Here is a 14,946-nt window from a genome sequence, read left to right on the forward strand (position 1 = left end):
AGAAAATTAAATTCAAATTAAAATTTGTATTAAAGTCCTTTGCCTTTTCTTCTATGATCAAATGTTCATCAAACCCTACAACTTTACTGTGTTCGATCACAACGACCAATCAAATCCAACGAACATTAATGTTTTTTATTACATCAATGGGCTGCCAATACTCGACGAAAACGAGCAACCCATCAACAGATATTTTATTTCTTCATCGTCTTCGTCGTCCTCCTCCTCCTCCCCCTGTTCTTGATCATCTCTGCAAATCATTCCACCATTAATGGAGAAATACTGGGAGCCATTGTTGGTTCCTGAAAGCTTTCTTTTCTTGTAGTTGGCCTTGAAGCAGGCTTGTCTAAGCCTCTTTGTATTGTCCTCCAACTGCAAATCTGGTCTCTCCTCCATTAATTTCTTCTCATTCTCTAATATCTTCAATACATTGCTCAATTTATTCACTCCCTGATCTCCATCTTCCTTTTGAAGCTCCTGCATTCATTTCCCAACAAAAATTTGTCAAGAAAATCATAAACCTAAGTACAGCCTACTCGGCTCGATTCTTTTCTGGAGCCCTCGACTACAATACACTTTGTTTGACCACGAGGATTCTATTGGCATGACTAAGTTAAAAGCATATCTCTGATACAATGTTAGAAATCATGATTCTCGGCAAAAAGGCTCATACCAATAGAGATGTATTCGTTACCTATAAACTCATGATCATTCCTAAATTAGCTAGCCAAAGGACTTCGTCCCAACAATCCACAACAATCCACAACAACGTTAAACAAAATATTTAGAAAAAGACATGCCTTGACGTTCTTGATTAGGGTCTGCAGGCTCATGAGCTTCCTATGAGGCCATCTTCTTATACCCAATTCTCTGCATCTCTTCTTCAACAGAGTGAGTCCGACATTGAGCTGTTTTGCCGCCTGAGTTATGGGCATGTAGAAGTACTCCGATATTGCTTCTCTTGACAACGTTTTTGTTGATGCACTGCCACTGCCACTGCCATTGCTCGTTTCTCTGCAGCACTTTCTTTTGGCCTTCCTCATCATCGTCCCCTCGTTTCCCATCCCTCCATTACCATTTTCTCCGCCTCCTTCCTCAACCCCAAATGCTTCACTCTCCAATTCACTCCAAATCCCAACGCCCCCATCTTCTGCAAAATCAAAACTTTTCAATCTTTAAAAAAAATATGAACAATCACAAATGGGTATATCATGAATCAATCACCTGATATAAAACTGCTAATAGGATCTATGTCCTTGGGGTCGAAAAACGAGTCATTATTTGTGCAACTCTCAAGCAAAGGAACAACGTCAAAAAAGCTGTCCGGAAACCCAAAATTGCAGTTCCAATCCAACGCAGAATAATTGTCGGTTCTACATAGAGTTAAGTTAAATTATGATGAACAGAGAAAGAAATGGTTAATTATGAAATGAAATCAGAAGCTGTGAAACTTGCCTACAATGGAGAGGAGAAAGATGACATGATAAAGGAAAAGGGTCTTCAAAGGCCATGGCTTCACACTTCGGCCTCCAAGTGGCGCCCATTCGTCGCAATCGATCACCAAAACAGAGAGAAGAAGTGAAATATGGAAGGAAGGGAAGAAGAAGAGGCAGAAAATGGGGGATATATAATGCTCAGAAAATGGTACGATGAATTGGGGAAGGGAAGAATTGGAGAACGTGCGCCGCCAAAGGGGCATAAAAACCACAGTCCCCATGCATGAACAGATAGAGATATCATAATTTCTTATATGTTTATGATCATCAATTTTCATTTATTGCATTACGGTGTGTGCTTATGAGAGTTACAAGATTTTATAAACTAAAACAAAATATATATCAGTTTTGGATTGTTAATTAATGATGAACAGTAGTGGAATCTGAGCCGTGTTCTTGGCATTATTTATTTATTTATTTTCTTTTTTGTTGATAGAACACATAATAGTTAAGATAACCAATAGAAAGAAGGCACTAAAAATTTTTTATACTATGTATCATAGTAATTATCCTTTTTCAATTTGGGGACCAATAGAAAGAAGGCACTAAAAACATAAAAAAGAATGATTAACAAGAATCTAAGGCTTTTGAGGCGTCTTAACCATGTATGTCAGTCTGGGATTTAATCATTACAATTCCACTGACTGCAGTTTAGAGGACTGAGTTGGCTCATTGATGGATGTGGATGTTAGTTAAGGTAGATGGGATGGTGATTGTAATGGAATGTTAATGAAATGTAACGCATCGTCCTCATAAATCATTGGGGAATGTGGGTATTTAATCTAAACCCATCTCATTAATTGGGATTTGAGACAACTTAGTGAGGAACAGTTACATAACAACTTTAATTACGTTTTATTTCTTCAAACTGTTGCTTAATTATTTGGATTTATGAACCCCTATTTGTACTAAAATAGTGTTGAGTTTGAGATATTGTGCTCTACCAAACACATTCGGAGAAGAACAAAGCATTCTCCGGCCAACCATTTTGTTAGGGAGCAGACCATTTTGTTAGGGAATAGACGTGTTTTTTCCGGAGAGTCCAAACAAAAGACAATATTTGCCAATACTAGATTTGGCCTGTTACAGTGAGACTGGTTTATACATATGTTCGACTGGTTTATACATATGTTCTCGACCAAGAAATTAGAATTTGAATCTCTCTAACCGAATTTAAAAGAAGAAAAATATCATTAAATTAAAGAATCAAAGGAACCACTATTCAACTACAAAATTAATAAAGAATCTTAGATAATATTCAAGAGAAAGCATTTAAACAAATTATTCCTCGAACTCAAGGCCAAGGGCGACATTGGTTGGGATTTTCTGGGGAATTCTTTGCAGGAAGACGACTGGGTCCAATTGTGGTGAAACTCAAAAGAAGTTAGCAAAAACATCAGTTTCTCCACCTACCCCCTCCTCCTCCTCCTCTTCCACGGCCACCACCACCCCCGCCTCGTCCTCCACCGCCACCGCGGTGCTTGCCACCGCCGAATGCCTTGTTTGCATCAGATCTACCTTTGAGGTTTTCAGGAAGGGGAAGGATATGATCCACACACTTTCTGAAGCTGAAGTCATCAACAGACTCGTCCTCCCGAATGAGGAAGAAGCACTTGTTTTTCCAAATAGGATGGTTTCGAATTTGGAAAGAATGAATACCACACCCTATCTTTTTCTCTGGTTCTGCATGCCCCTTCTTCAGCAAATCCAGCAACATCATCTTCTCGTACTGCCACACAAACAAATATCAAATATTGAATCATCAACAGAATCAATGCCTCCACAATATGCAAACATGAATCAATTTATTATTCATCGTGTAAATTTGTTCAATTATAGATGTTTTAAATGACTCTTGGGGGATAAAATTAGTAGAATTTTTCACCTTAGAATGGCTGTTGACTAAACGAAAAACATGACCGAGAAGATAATACTGGGGGCCCTAAAGAAATACACTCTTTTTCTTTTAAATATTACTATTCAAACATAGAACAAGAATACAAACCTACAAAAGATATTACTAATGTTCCATTAAAGTTATAGTAAAGTAGGCTATAAATGTGAGGTCCCACATCATTTGGGAAGAAAAAACGAAGCATTCTTTATAAGAGTGCGTAAACCTCTTCCTAGTAGAGGCGTTTTAAAACCTAGAAGGGAAGCCCAAAAAAAGAGAAAGTCCAAAAGGACAATATTTGTAGTGGTGGACTTGGGCTGTTACAAATGGTATCAAAGCCAGACACCGGATGGTGTGCCAACAAGGACGCGGGGCTCTAAGGGAGGTGGGATTGTGAGATCCCACATCGGTTAGAGAGAGGAACGAAGCATTCCTTCTAAGAGTGTGGAAACCTATGAAAACTTTGAGGGGAAGCCTAAAGAGGACAATATCTATTAGCGATTGGTTTGGGCTGTTATACTAATGCTAAACGTAGACTTTAGTAGTACTAATATTTGCTACGGAATACAAATAATAACACCCAACTGCCTTTCAATTTAAGGACTTTTTTCATAACGATGCGATCACAGCCTGTACCGGGCATGAATACATGGATTTCTAAACACTAATTATTACTTCCCCTTTTGGACTGCAAAATTATACCATATAAGTACATGCTCAATAATTTGCTACATCACAGGATATGCCAGAAAGAAATCAATAAATAGATATAGCATATCCGTTCCTTCCACTAACATCAATCAAGAATAAGAAGGGAATCATAAAGAATAACAGCAAAACAATGCAAAAAAAAAAAAAAAAAAAAAGCAGCTAAAAGAAATTCTTCAATGAGCAAATAAGGTCAAGAGAGTAGATTCACAGATAGAAATAAACTTTATTCATCCATGGTGGAATTCTTTGATTGATTGTGTTAACATCTAAATCTGTAAATGGATTTTGAGCAGAACTGATACCAACCATCATTAATTTCATGAGAATATTGAAGAATGTCACCTCTCTGATTCTATTATGTACACAATTACAACAGTTTCTCAAACAAGTGACTAGAACAAAAAGTCCTGCTAAAATTGTTCACCATTCCTGAGGATCAAGATACCTAAATCTACACCTCCTTTTGCAATTCGTTTTCCCTTCAGACAGATGTAACTTTCACAAAATAAAATAATGATGATGATAAACCATAACAGCAATATTGGGGGAAAAGAAAATATTTCAATCAAGTTCCAGCTCTGCGTTCTAAAACTAACATAAAATTTCATAAGCATCATTCTCAACTCAACCTTTCAATTAACAAAACAGAGGACGATAGCAAATTAAAAAGAAGTCCATAATATGAAACCTGGTTCACGTTCAAGTAGGCAGGCCAGTGGTGGAGGAACTTATAGAAGTGATCAAACAATTCCCTCGACGATCGAAAGCTCTTAGGGCCTATAGTCACAGGACCGGGCTCCTCCTCTCCCTTCCCGTCTCCTTGCGCCTTCTCATCCCTTCCCTCTTCAACTGACTTCTCCATCTTCTGCTTCTTCGCCTCTTCGACGCTGCCATCGGCGCTTTCTTCGTCCCTCTCCCGCTTCGAATTTGCATCGCCATTAGTCACTTTTGCAGCCTCATTTGCTTCATCATTTGATCCTTTCGGCTCTGCTCCGGGCTCTGTGTTCTCCAATTCCATGTCTTCGGCGTTGGTCACCTCCTGATTGTTGCCAGCCGGTTGAGGGATTGTTTCTTCTGCCATTGTAACTTGCAAGTGTGCTCTGAAACTTCTAAACTTCGAAGTAAAAACCCTAAGAAAATAAAAGACAAGATTTTATATTCTTCCGTTCTTTAAATGGAAGGGCCGTTTAATTTTTATTAATTTTTGGATTATTTTTCCTTTTAGAATTAGGAAATCAAGTCAAAGAGATTTTGATATTGATGTTTAAAATATTGAAATAAATATGATTTAGTTTTTTTCTAAGTTTAAATTAGTTTAACAAAATAAATGGATTGAAAATTTTATCAAATAAATTTAAATCCAATAAAACAACTCAACCCAATAATAAAAAGAAAAAAGGCCTTTTATTTTAAATAAATTGAATATGAAATATTATTTAAATATTATAAAACCTACGAACAAAAGTTATATACAAATTTTAAATTTTTTATTTTTCATTATTTTTAATTATTTAAACGTAGTTCAACGAATGAGACGTGTATTATAATAATACTAATTTTATTTTTTAGTATAGGTTTATAAAACATGTTACAACGTGAGTTATTAAAATAAAATAGAAAATAGAAAATAAATAAATAAATATATATATAAACGATTCAAACTTGAATATTTCTTTATTAGGGTTTAGAGATGCATGTGTGACCCATTATCTTTGCATAGAAAAAATCTTTTAGAACAATTTAAAAGGCTTTTAAACAAACTCAACATCTAAATTGATTATCGGGTTTGTTTCTACCACCTGCAATGGCCTTAGTCGATTGAGTAATTCGTTCCTACACCGAAAGACTTTCAGACAAACTCATCATCTGAATTGATTGTCGAGTCATATGAACACCCTAAATTATTTCTTTTCTCAGTTAGAACATATTTTAGACGAAGACATGTCTCAATCGGGTTCCCTCTCTCTTTGTTTGTTTTAGAACAAATTTGTGTTGTGGGTAGAAAAGTGAAACCCAATATTGGGTTGATGAAAAGACGGTGGTGGTCTTGATTGATAAGCGAGGGAAGAGGCAACAACAGCGCCATATCCATATCCATATCCACCCCCCAAACAAACGCACACATTCAACACTAATGTAATGCAATGTGCACTTTAGAAATATAAAGCTTTTGAGTTCATTGGAATTGGAATTGGAATTGGAATTGGAATTGGAATTGGAATTGGAATAGGAATTGGGTACCAAAAGCATAAAGGAACTCCATTTTGCACACCAAACCAGGACGACTCCCATCTTTTTGCATTGGAACATCCTTGCTTAAGTTTATAGAATGCATAAAAACAGCAGAGGATGCATAACAACACTTCCAAAAAGATACTTGGCTTCCTCAGTATGCCCTTCCCCCTTCTCTTTTTGTTCAAACTTGGACAGAGTCTTCTAAAACACCCCTTTTCATTGCTCAATCTCTTCCTTTCCTTTCCTTTCCTTTCCTTTCCTTTCCTTTCCTTTGTTTTTACCTCTTTTTGCCCCAATCTCATACCCCGCAAACCCCATAATAAAGACATTAACTCCCACAGGGAAGGGAAGGGAAGGGAAGGCAAGGGAAGGGAAGGGAAGGGAAGGGAAGGGAAGGGAAGGGAAGGGAAGGGAAGGGAATGTCCCATACAGACACAATGGGTTTCTTGTTTTGCAGGAAAGTTTTGTTCTTTCTGTTTGTTCTTGCTGGTTTTGTGTTCAGTCTCCAGCCTCAAACCGCATCTGGGCTCGCCACCATTGATGTTGCTCTCAAATGGGTGGCCTTCAAATCCCCTGCTATCCACACCCACAAGGCTGATGATTCTGTGAAGAAGTTGAACATGAACGTGGCTCCCTCTCCCGCCATGAACTTCGACCCCAACCAATCCAACAAAAGAAGAGTCAAGAAAGGATCCGACCCCATTCACAACAGATGCTAGGTAGGTGTTAGCTACCATGGAGGAGGAAGCTGGGTTGGTTCAATTTCCATATAATATATATATATATATATATTATATAATTTTCTCTCTTGGGTTTGTTTAAATCAAATAGTTCTAAAGCTCAAACTCTTTTCCAACATATACAAGTAGAGACAGCAACCATTCACTATTTTTTTGGTTTCTTTGCGTTCTAGTTCTGAGTTATATACTTCCCCTGTTTTTTTCTTCAAATTTAGTGAATTATTTTCCATACCCGTTTTCTTTCCGTACAAAATTTGGACCATTTCTCCATTGGGCATGGAACCATAGCATCGTTCCAACTTTGAGCATAAGCTTTCATGGCTTTTGTAACGACTCAAGCAGATATTGTCCTCCTTAGGTTTGACTTCCCCTCAAAGCTTTAAAACGCGTATACTAGGGGAAGGTTTTCACGCCCTTATAAATGGTATCTTTTCTGTTCTCTCCCCCAACCAACGTGGGACATCACAACTTTGATTTGGGGGTTTATAATCAAATAATACTATCTCCATTAGAGTGAGCTTATGTTCAAAGTGGACAACATATACCATTGTGGAGACTTGTGTTCGCCCAGCATGGTATTAGAATCATGCTCTAAACTTAGTCATGTCAATAAAATTCTCAAATATCGAACAAATGACTCCAAAAGAAAAATAAGTCAAGGCTCCTCGAAGGCAAAGTAAAAAATGACTAAAACTCCAAAAGAAAAAGGAGTCGAGTTTAGACTAAGGGGAGACATACTTTATTTAAGGGGATGAGTTAGAGGGAAGTCCCACATGGCTAATTTAGGGAATGATCATGGGTTTATAATCAAATAATAGTATCTCCATTGGTACGATGCATTTTGGGGAAGCCCAAAGCGAAGCCATAAGAGTCTATACTCAAAGAGAACAATATCATACTATACGTACGTGTGGAGTTGGATTAACCTAGGCAGACCAGGAGAGGATTTTTAGGGTTTATTGTCTGTGTGGATTGAAAAGAGGTGGGCTAGTGATGTGGCCCGGCCCCAAACAGGTTCCTAATATTCAGGGATTGTATTAGAATTTACATTAAGAGGGGAGCCCAATGCCGAATTACTAATTAAATAACCCACGTGTTGTTTTCTTCAACAAAATGACGTGGCACTGGCGGCTCCTAAGACGGCCACCTTCAATTCCCACCCTCAATTATTCATCCTCCCTATTCCCTCCCCATATACGCTGCCGCCAACTGTTCATTTTTTTCCCTTTTAAAAAATTCAATTTACATTAAAATTTGTACATTATTATAATTTTGAATAATATATAGATTTTTAATGAAACTTTAGAAAACATAAAGGATATTTTAATTTTTTTTTTAATTCCAAGATAATTTTTAAATAAAATGGAAAATTTAAGGATATTATTTTATCAATATTCCCCAAAGATTCATTTTTATTCAAGAATTTTAAAATTTGTTCAATAAAATTCTTAGAATTTTTTTTTTTATTTTAAATAACATAAAAATTGACACGAGTTTTCGTGTAAAAATTAAAAAATTAAATATTACACTATTTACAACATAATTCACCAAAATTGACGTGCAACTTTGCAAAATCTAAGCATCGTAATTGAAACCTACCCCTACGAGAAATTTCGTATCATTTAACCTCTTAGTTATATATATTATCATCTTTTTTTCCAAATTTTGAAAATTTTAGGTTTAAAACTTCAAATTAAAAGGTAGAAATGTATGTACGACCCATGATTCAAGCATGATTCGATTAAAAAACGTGTATATCAGAGAATTTGTGTATTTTAAGGAGTTTGGGGGAAAATATGATTAGACGTATGAAATGTAATGTAATGTTTTGGTGGTGGAAAATCAAATAAAGATATAATAGATATTAATGAATTGATTGAATTTTGAGAACAGTGATCTTGGACATGATTGAACTATTAGTGGGGTTTTGATCATTTACAGCACCATTCAATCATGTCTTAACTTGTTTGGTTTCCCAGAAAATAATGAACAATATCAAACTTAAATTATGACTCGAACTATGAACAACAATATCAAATTTCATACCCAATTTTATGTTAGGGTAAAATCCTTGATCAAACAAACATTTTTGTTTCCCAATAATCCAAGTTTGTTACCGATTAGATTTACATGAAATGCAAACTAAAATTCAAAACAAGAACACAGAAATTTTATTTATAAGAACAAACCCTTTTAGTCAATTCGAAGATCGATGATGATGATGATGATGGTGATGATGATGATCCATTCGATTCGATCAATGATGATCGGAGTTTGTAGGAGAATACTCGAAAACAACTTCAGCATCCACCTCTCTTCTATGAAAATTCCGGTGGCAGCCACAAGCAGCACAGCTGAGAGCCTCCTCAGTCCCCTCCTCACCTCTGGCCATGAACTCACGGCAACCGTCCACCGCGAACCCACCAAGCTTCGCCGCGTGATTCTTCTGGCACTCGGCGTAGCGCACGACGGAGCCCGAACCAGACCGGTTTCCTCGCCCCCCAGACCCATCGGATTTCTTCACCACCACCACCCTTTTCTTCATGGCTTTTGAATCCCAGGGAGCTCTAAACCCACCAATCTTTGCTGAATTTGGGTATTGATCAAATCCTTACCCAAACCAAAAAAAAAAGCCTTCTTTTTTTGAAGCAACTGCCTAATATAACCCTAACCCTAAGAGAATTATTTATAAAAAGGGTTAGCTTAGTGGGCAGAGAGGCAATCTAATATGGAAAATTAGATTGACCCTTCACCAAATTAGATTGACACTCCTACACAATAGAACCCTAGTTTTTCTTGTTCTTGACACAATTGGTTTGGTTTGGTTTGGTTTGGTTTGGTTAACATTCTGTGGGTGTAGAGGTGTTTTATTGATTCAAATAATGCATCATCCACTGGTTGAGAGTCAAAGGAAGGAGGGAATGAACATAGAAGAGGCATCATTATGTTCACTTTAATTCCAATAAAAGAGATCAAAATGAGGTGCCTTTTAGGCCTAACATTATAATTAAGCGGTAATAATTAAGAATAGAGAATAGATGTGTAGCCCAAAGATGAGCTGGGGGATGCTATTTTTGAGTAACAAAAGGGGTCCGAATGACGCTCAAAAGCCAGCCTGCAATGGCTCCATTATCAACTCCATCACACTACCTAAGATTCCAATAATTAAAACTTCAACCCCTCTTCCTTCCCTTTTGCATCAAATCATCCCAAATAACATTAACATATTTCAACATCAATTAGATATGCCTTTACACCTCCTCCCTAATTATGACGATGGTGACGGCCTAAGCTCACCACTAGCAGATATTATCCTCTTTGGACTTTCTCCTGATCGACGTGGGATATGACAAAATTGAAACTACCCCACATTCTAATATGCCAAAATAATGATGGGTCTTCATCAAAGTTTTAATTTTTCTTTTTCTATGTATGGAATTCAAGATGAAATTGGTACCATTTTCATCCAAAACTTGTAAAAAAAAACTAATAAAAACCCATGGGAAATGGACAAAAAGAGAGAACAGTGGAGAGAAGGTGAGAGTTTGTTTGTGTACTTATAATTTGACATGTTATGCAAGTAAAGGGAGACAAAAACACATGGTTGTCCATTTTATTATGCTTTTTTCTTTTGGTGTTGAACAGATTTGAGCTTGTTCATTCTTCCTTGCCGATGATCACTTGAATCTCTATAACATAATATTACATAACAATCTCCAAGAATCAAGGACCGTGTTTAAGGTTTTACATGCTTCGGTTTTAAAGCCAATCAATCCACTCTTCCTCCTCATTCATTCATTCATTGCAGAAGAGAAGAGAGCTCTTAAGGCTTCAATCTTTGTCATGCATATAATTTTGTTTGTTTCTACCAACTTTCTCCTTCCATTATTCTTTATTCTTCTAAACATACAACTACACCCAATATTCCCCCTTTGTTCGAGTTTAAGATACAATTAGATGAACTATGCTCAAATTGGTATAGGTACACGGGTAGACAAACAAACAGCATCTTATGGTTATGGTTGGTTATAAAAGGAAAAGCCCAATGGGCCCATCAATAAATCCAAATGCCAGCACTTACAACCCTGTCTTCCTTCAGCTACAGCGACCGCTTTTGCTATCCGACAATTTGGGCCTCTCTCCTTGTTGGGCCCATTGTCCCCTCCCCTTTACTCATTACATCTCAATCTCTCTTTTCCTTCTCATCATTGAGAGGACCATACACCCACCCCCATCTTATTTCCTTCCTCATTTTTTGGGCCCATCTCAGCCACACTTATGTCCCTTTCCCTTTCCCCCGCTACTTTATTCTTAACCGAATTCCTCCACTACTACCTTCCACAGCCATCCAATATAAAATATATTTATATTAATATGGTGAAACAGATAATTGGACGGGGAATATAATCTCATTTCTGACTTCATTTAACAAATGGAAAAAAAAAATGTTCCTTATTCTCGTCTAAACTGGAAATTTCTACTCCATTCAAGATGGGTCCGTGCACGTAAAGTAGATATATCAAGGTCATGCGCGTAAAGTGAAATGTCGGTTTTTTTCTTTTTTTTTTTTTTCTTTTTGGGAAATGGGAAATGGGAAATGCCCCCATTGGATATTGGATACTTTTAGCACGTCATCTCACACCCTATAGTAGAGAAGAAAGTAGACCTACCTGGCTATGTTCCTGCCACGTGTGCATACCCATATATCCAAATGACCGAATTAACAACTGATTTGATTCTTGCCTGCCCACTTGCTAAAAGTCTCGAGGAATTTTTGTATCCAAGCCCCCACGTGGCGTTGCCTTCTGAAGTGGATTGTAATTCGAGTAAGCATTCTGGACCGGGCCTCAAATTCTGGTAAAACAGTGCAACCATGAACAGGTTTGGCCCATCTTCAGGCCCATAGTATTAGGCCCAATAAGGGGTGGGGAATAAAATAAAATAAGAAAATAGATTTAAATTGTAATTGATTAGTTTTAATTGAAAATTAATTATTGTAATTAAATCAAACATTTATTATAAACCTAAATTGACAGCTTGTTTGTTAGCGTGGCAAGGAACATTTCTAGTGGAATTAATTATGGCAACCAACTGTATGTTTCTTTCCACTAAATAAATCAAAAGAACAAAATAATAATAATAATAATAATTTCCAAGAATTTTTTAAGGAGGTTTTGAATAAATGACCTAACTCGAATCGTCTTTGACCTGACCTGACTCAATACCACACTCCAGAGACATTACAAAAGCAAAACACGATGTAACAAGATTTGAGTTGACGTTTAAGATAAGGTAATTTTTTTACACTCCCTTCTATCAAAAGAGAGCGCAATTCCTCACAAGAGTACACCTTACACACTACTTTACTCAAACTCTACTAACTTGAATGTCGGGGGTAGATAGTCGCAGAGAGTCGAGCCCTCTACGCTCATGTACAAAAAAGTCGTTTCTATTTTAAAACTTTACTTCTTATAAAATAAAGGAAACTGAGTGAAGTAAAGCACAGAAATTGATTCGAGGAAACCTTTGAATTGGAAGGGACACAATACACCAAACACCCTGGATTATAAGAACTTGGTTGAAGAAATGCTATCATAAGAACTAGTATAAAATGCAAACATATCATAGAAGAACTGAACTCCGGAGCTAAAATCTGGTTCCTCCCAAAACCAACTTTAAATAATAATCGATAAAACTTCAGCATCAAGTCAAAGAAAGTCAAAATTTCTTCAATTTTCTAAACCACCAACACAACTAATTTAGCTCTTTGATGCAAGCTTTTCCTTGGCCTTCTGGATCTTCAATACCTTCTTCACAATCTTTTGCTCTTCCACCAAAAAGGCACGAATGATCCTATCCCCAGCAAAACAAAGAAAGATTAGGAAAATGAACCAATCAAACGGATGAAATATTGAGCGATGAGAAAAAATGGGATGCAAACCTCTCTCTGACGGCACCGCCGGATAAAACGCCACCATATGCACGATTCACAGTCCTCCTGTTCCTAGCTAGTCTAGACCTCTTATACTCAGCTGGCCTCAAGTGAGGAATCTGCATGATCGCACATTTACCCGGATTAGCTAAGTCAGCCATATAAATTCAGAATTTTTCACCAGATTATATACAAAAAACCAAATACCCATCTCTTATTGACCAAATTTAAACTTAGAAGTCTGTCACTAAATCCAAAAAAACAACCAGCAACGTACATAGAAGATTCAAACATATGAATAACAAATGTATATGAATGTATCTACCAATATACAAAGAATGCATGTAATGAAGCACAAATTTACATGCATGCACCTGCCAATGTACATAAATTGCATGAAGTAAAGATAGACATGCTCGAGCAATAGAAAGGACACAAACAATTAGGCAATGAAAATGCAAGGATTTTAAATTTCTAATCGAATGATTATTCACAAGTTTTGCAGAACAAAATTTAGTTGTCGTTGCAATAGGAATATAAAATAAATGAAAGGATATTTTGCAGGAGCGTCATTAGGATGCAGTTTAAAATAATGAAGCGTAAACCCTTTCTGAATTAAGTTTAAGGCAGTAAAGGGTCCATCCGACAATAAAAGATAAGTATAGAACAGTGTTTTGTTTAAGAGGTAGATTTTGGACTGTATAGTATATCATTGATCGTTCTCGATGCCAACATATTGATTACTCATGAAACTTCCACTCATTAGAACGATCACGGCGTAAAAAATACCACGAGTCATTAAACTTCCACTCATTAGAACGCAGCCAGAAACGTAGTTAATTTATTTCCAAGGGCGTAAAAAAACTAAATTTGAACTTAGGCAAAAGGCTGGGCTCCTTATAAAATCTAGTAACTGGTGGAGTCTCGGCAGGGAAGATTTTGGTGCCCAACGACCAAGGAACAAGCATTTGTGGGGACTAGCCCACTTCCCATTACTCAAGAGAAAAATTCATTAAGGGAGGAATTGATAGGTGGCTGAAACGCCCAATGATCACAAAGAACCGAAATTTAGACACATGGATAAACTTTCAGTATCGAAAGACCAAAACTTTTCTCTAATGCACCACAAATGCGGCACGCGACTAAAAAAGGCTATCTGCGTCAGTTCTTATTTCCTCTTTCCTTATCTACTAAATAAGTCTCATAGGGATTTACAGCAAAGATCTAATCTACAAGGTGATAACATGGCCATCATGAAACAGCCAGCAACAATCAAAACATCGAGAAAATCAAAATGGAGAATGAACGAGTACATCAATAAGATACGTTATTTGTGAAATAACTACGAATAAGGGATAAAAATGGACAGAGAACAGTGATCGAAGACATACTCCCTGAATCCTTTTGCCGGTGACCGGGCATTTCGGTCCACTAGCTCTTTTCTTGGTGGTCTGGTACACAAGCTTCCCGCCTTCAAACAGAAGAATACAAGATGATAAGAGCAAGAACAATAAATGCGCAACAAAACAGAGACATAGAATGGAGTGGTATCAGAAAGTTACCTGGGGTTTTGACGACACGGTGCTGGTTAGACTTGGTAGCATAGCTATGGCGCTTGCGGTACGTAAGACGCTGAACCATCTTGGACGATTTTCCTCTCTTCCTCCCTCTGGGTGTCCTGTCCTGGTAAAGGAGGCTGCTGCAGAGATTTTACTAACCTTGGGAGAAGGAGATAAAAACACCAAGACGACCCCCGATGCCCTAGATCTAACGGCTCGTACATGTTCTCGTCGACGATTAAGTTTTAATCCCGTCCATTAAAAAATCAATTTTCTTTTTCTTTTTCAATTGGTTCGTATCTATTGGGCTGGGCCGTAGATTGGCCCACTATCCCAATGAATTCGCTCGGGTTAACTACCCGTTCTGGTGTGAACGTCG

General features: G+C 37.2%; 4 protein-coding genes across 4 annotated transcripts; all 4 read right to left on the reverse strand.

The window, feature by feature from the left end:
• Positions 1-6: 6 nt before the first annotated feature.
• On the reverse strand, positions 7-1,544 carry LOC111780559 (protein RKD2-like). Its single transcript, XM_087119505.1, has 4 exons — positions 1,456-1,544; positions 1,225-1,373; positions 771-1,150; positions 7-465 (listed from the first exon to the last, which is right to left on the reverse strand). Exons 1-4 carry the CDS (start codon positions 1,542-1,544, stop codon positions 139-141), a joined length of 945 nt encoding a protein of 314 aa, XP_086975631.1. The 3' UTR covers positions 7-138.
• Positions 1,545-2,668: 1,124 nt separating this feature from the next.
• Positions 2,669-5,245, reverse strand: LOC111779676 (uncharacterized). Its single transcript, XM_023659783.2, has 2 exons — positions 4,790-5,245; positions 2,669-3,225 (listed from the first exon to the last, which is right to left on the reverse strand). The coding sequence occupies exons 1-2, from the start codon at positions 5,180-5,182 to the stop codon at positions 2,893-2,895; spliced, it is 726 nt and encodes a 241-aa protein (XP_023515551.2). The 5' UTR covers positions 5,183-5,245; the 3' UTR covers positions 2,669-2,892.
• A 3,852-nt stretch (positions 5,246-9,097) lies between these two features.
• LOC111780433 (mini zinc finger protein 3) lies at positions 9,098-9,919 on the reverse strand. The gene has a single exon (XM_023660847.2). The coding sequence runs from the start codon at positions 9,619-9,621 to the stop codon at positions 9,334-9,336; it is 288 nt and encodes a 95-aa protein (XP_023516615.1). The 5' UTR covers positions 9,622-9,919; the 3' UTR covers positions 9,098-9,333.
• Positions 9,920-12,640: 2,721 nt separating this feature from the next.
• On the reverse strand, positions 12,641-14,730 carry LOC111779568 (large ribosomal subunit protein eL34). Its single transcript, XM_023659629.2, has 4 exons — positions 14,571-14,730; positions 14,400-14,479; positions 13,018-13,127; positions 12,641-12,929 (listed from the first exon to the last, which is right to left on the reverse strand). The coding sequence occupies exons 1-4, from the start codon at positions 14,647-14,649 to the stop codon at positions 12,836-12,838; spliced, it is 363 nt and encodes a 120-aa protein (XP_023515397.1). The 5' UTR covers positions 14,650-14,730; the 3' UTR covers positions 12,641-12,835.
• Positions 14,731-14,946: the final 216 nt, after the last annotated feature.

Source organism: Cucurbita pepo, chromosome 18, assembly GCF_057944985.1.
Source record: "Cucurbita pepo subsp. pepo isolate OVF chromosome 18, ASM5794498v1, whole genome shotgun sequence".
Classification (NCBI taxonomy): domain Eukaryota; kingdom Viridiplantae; phylum Streptophyta; class Magnoliopsida; order Cucurbitales; family Cucurbitaceae; genus Cucurbita; species Cucurbita pepo.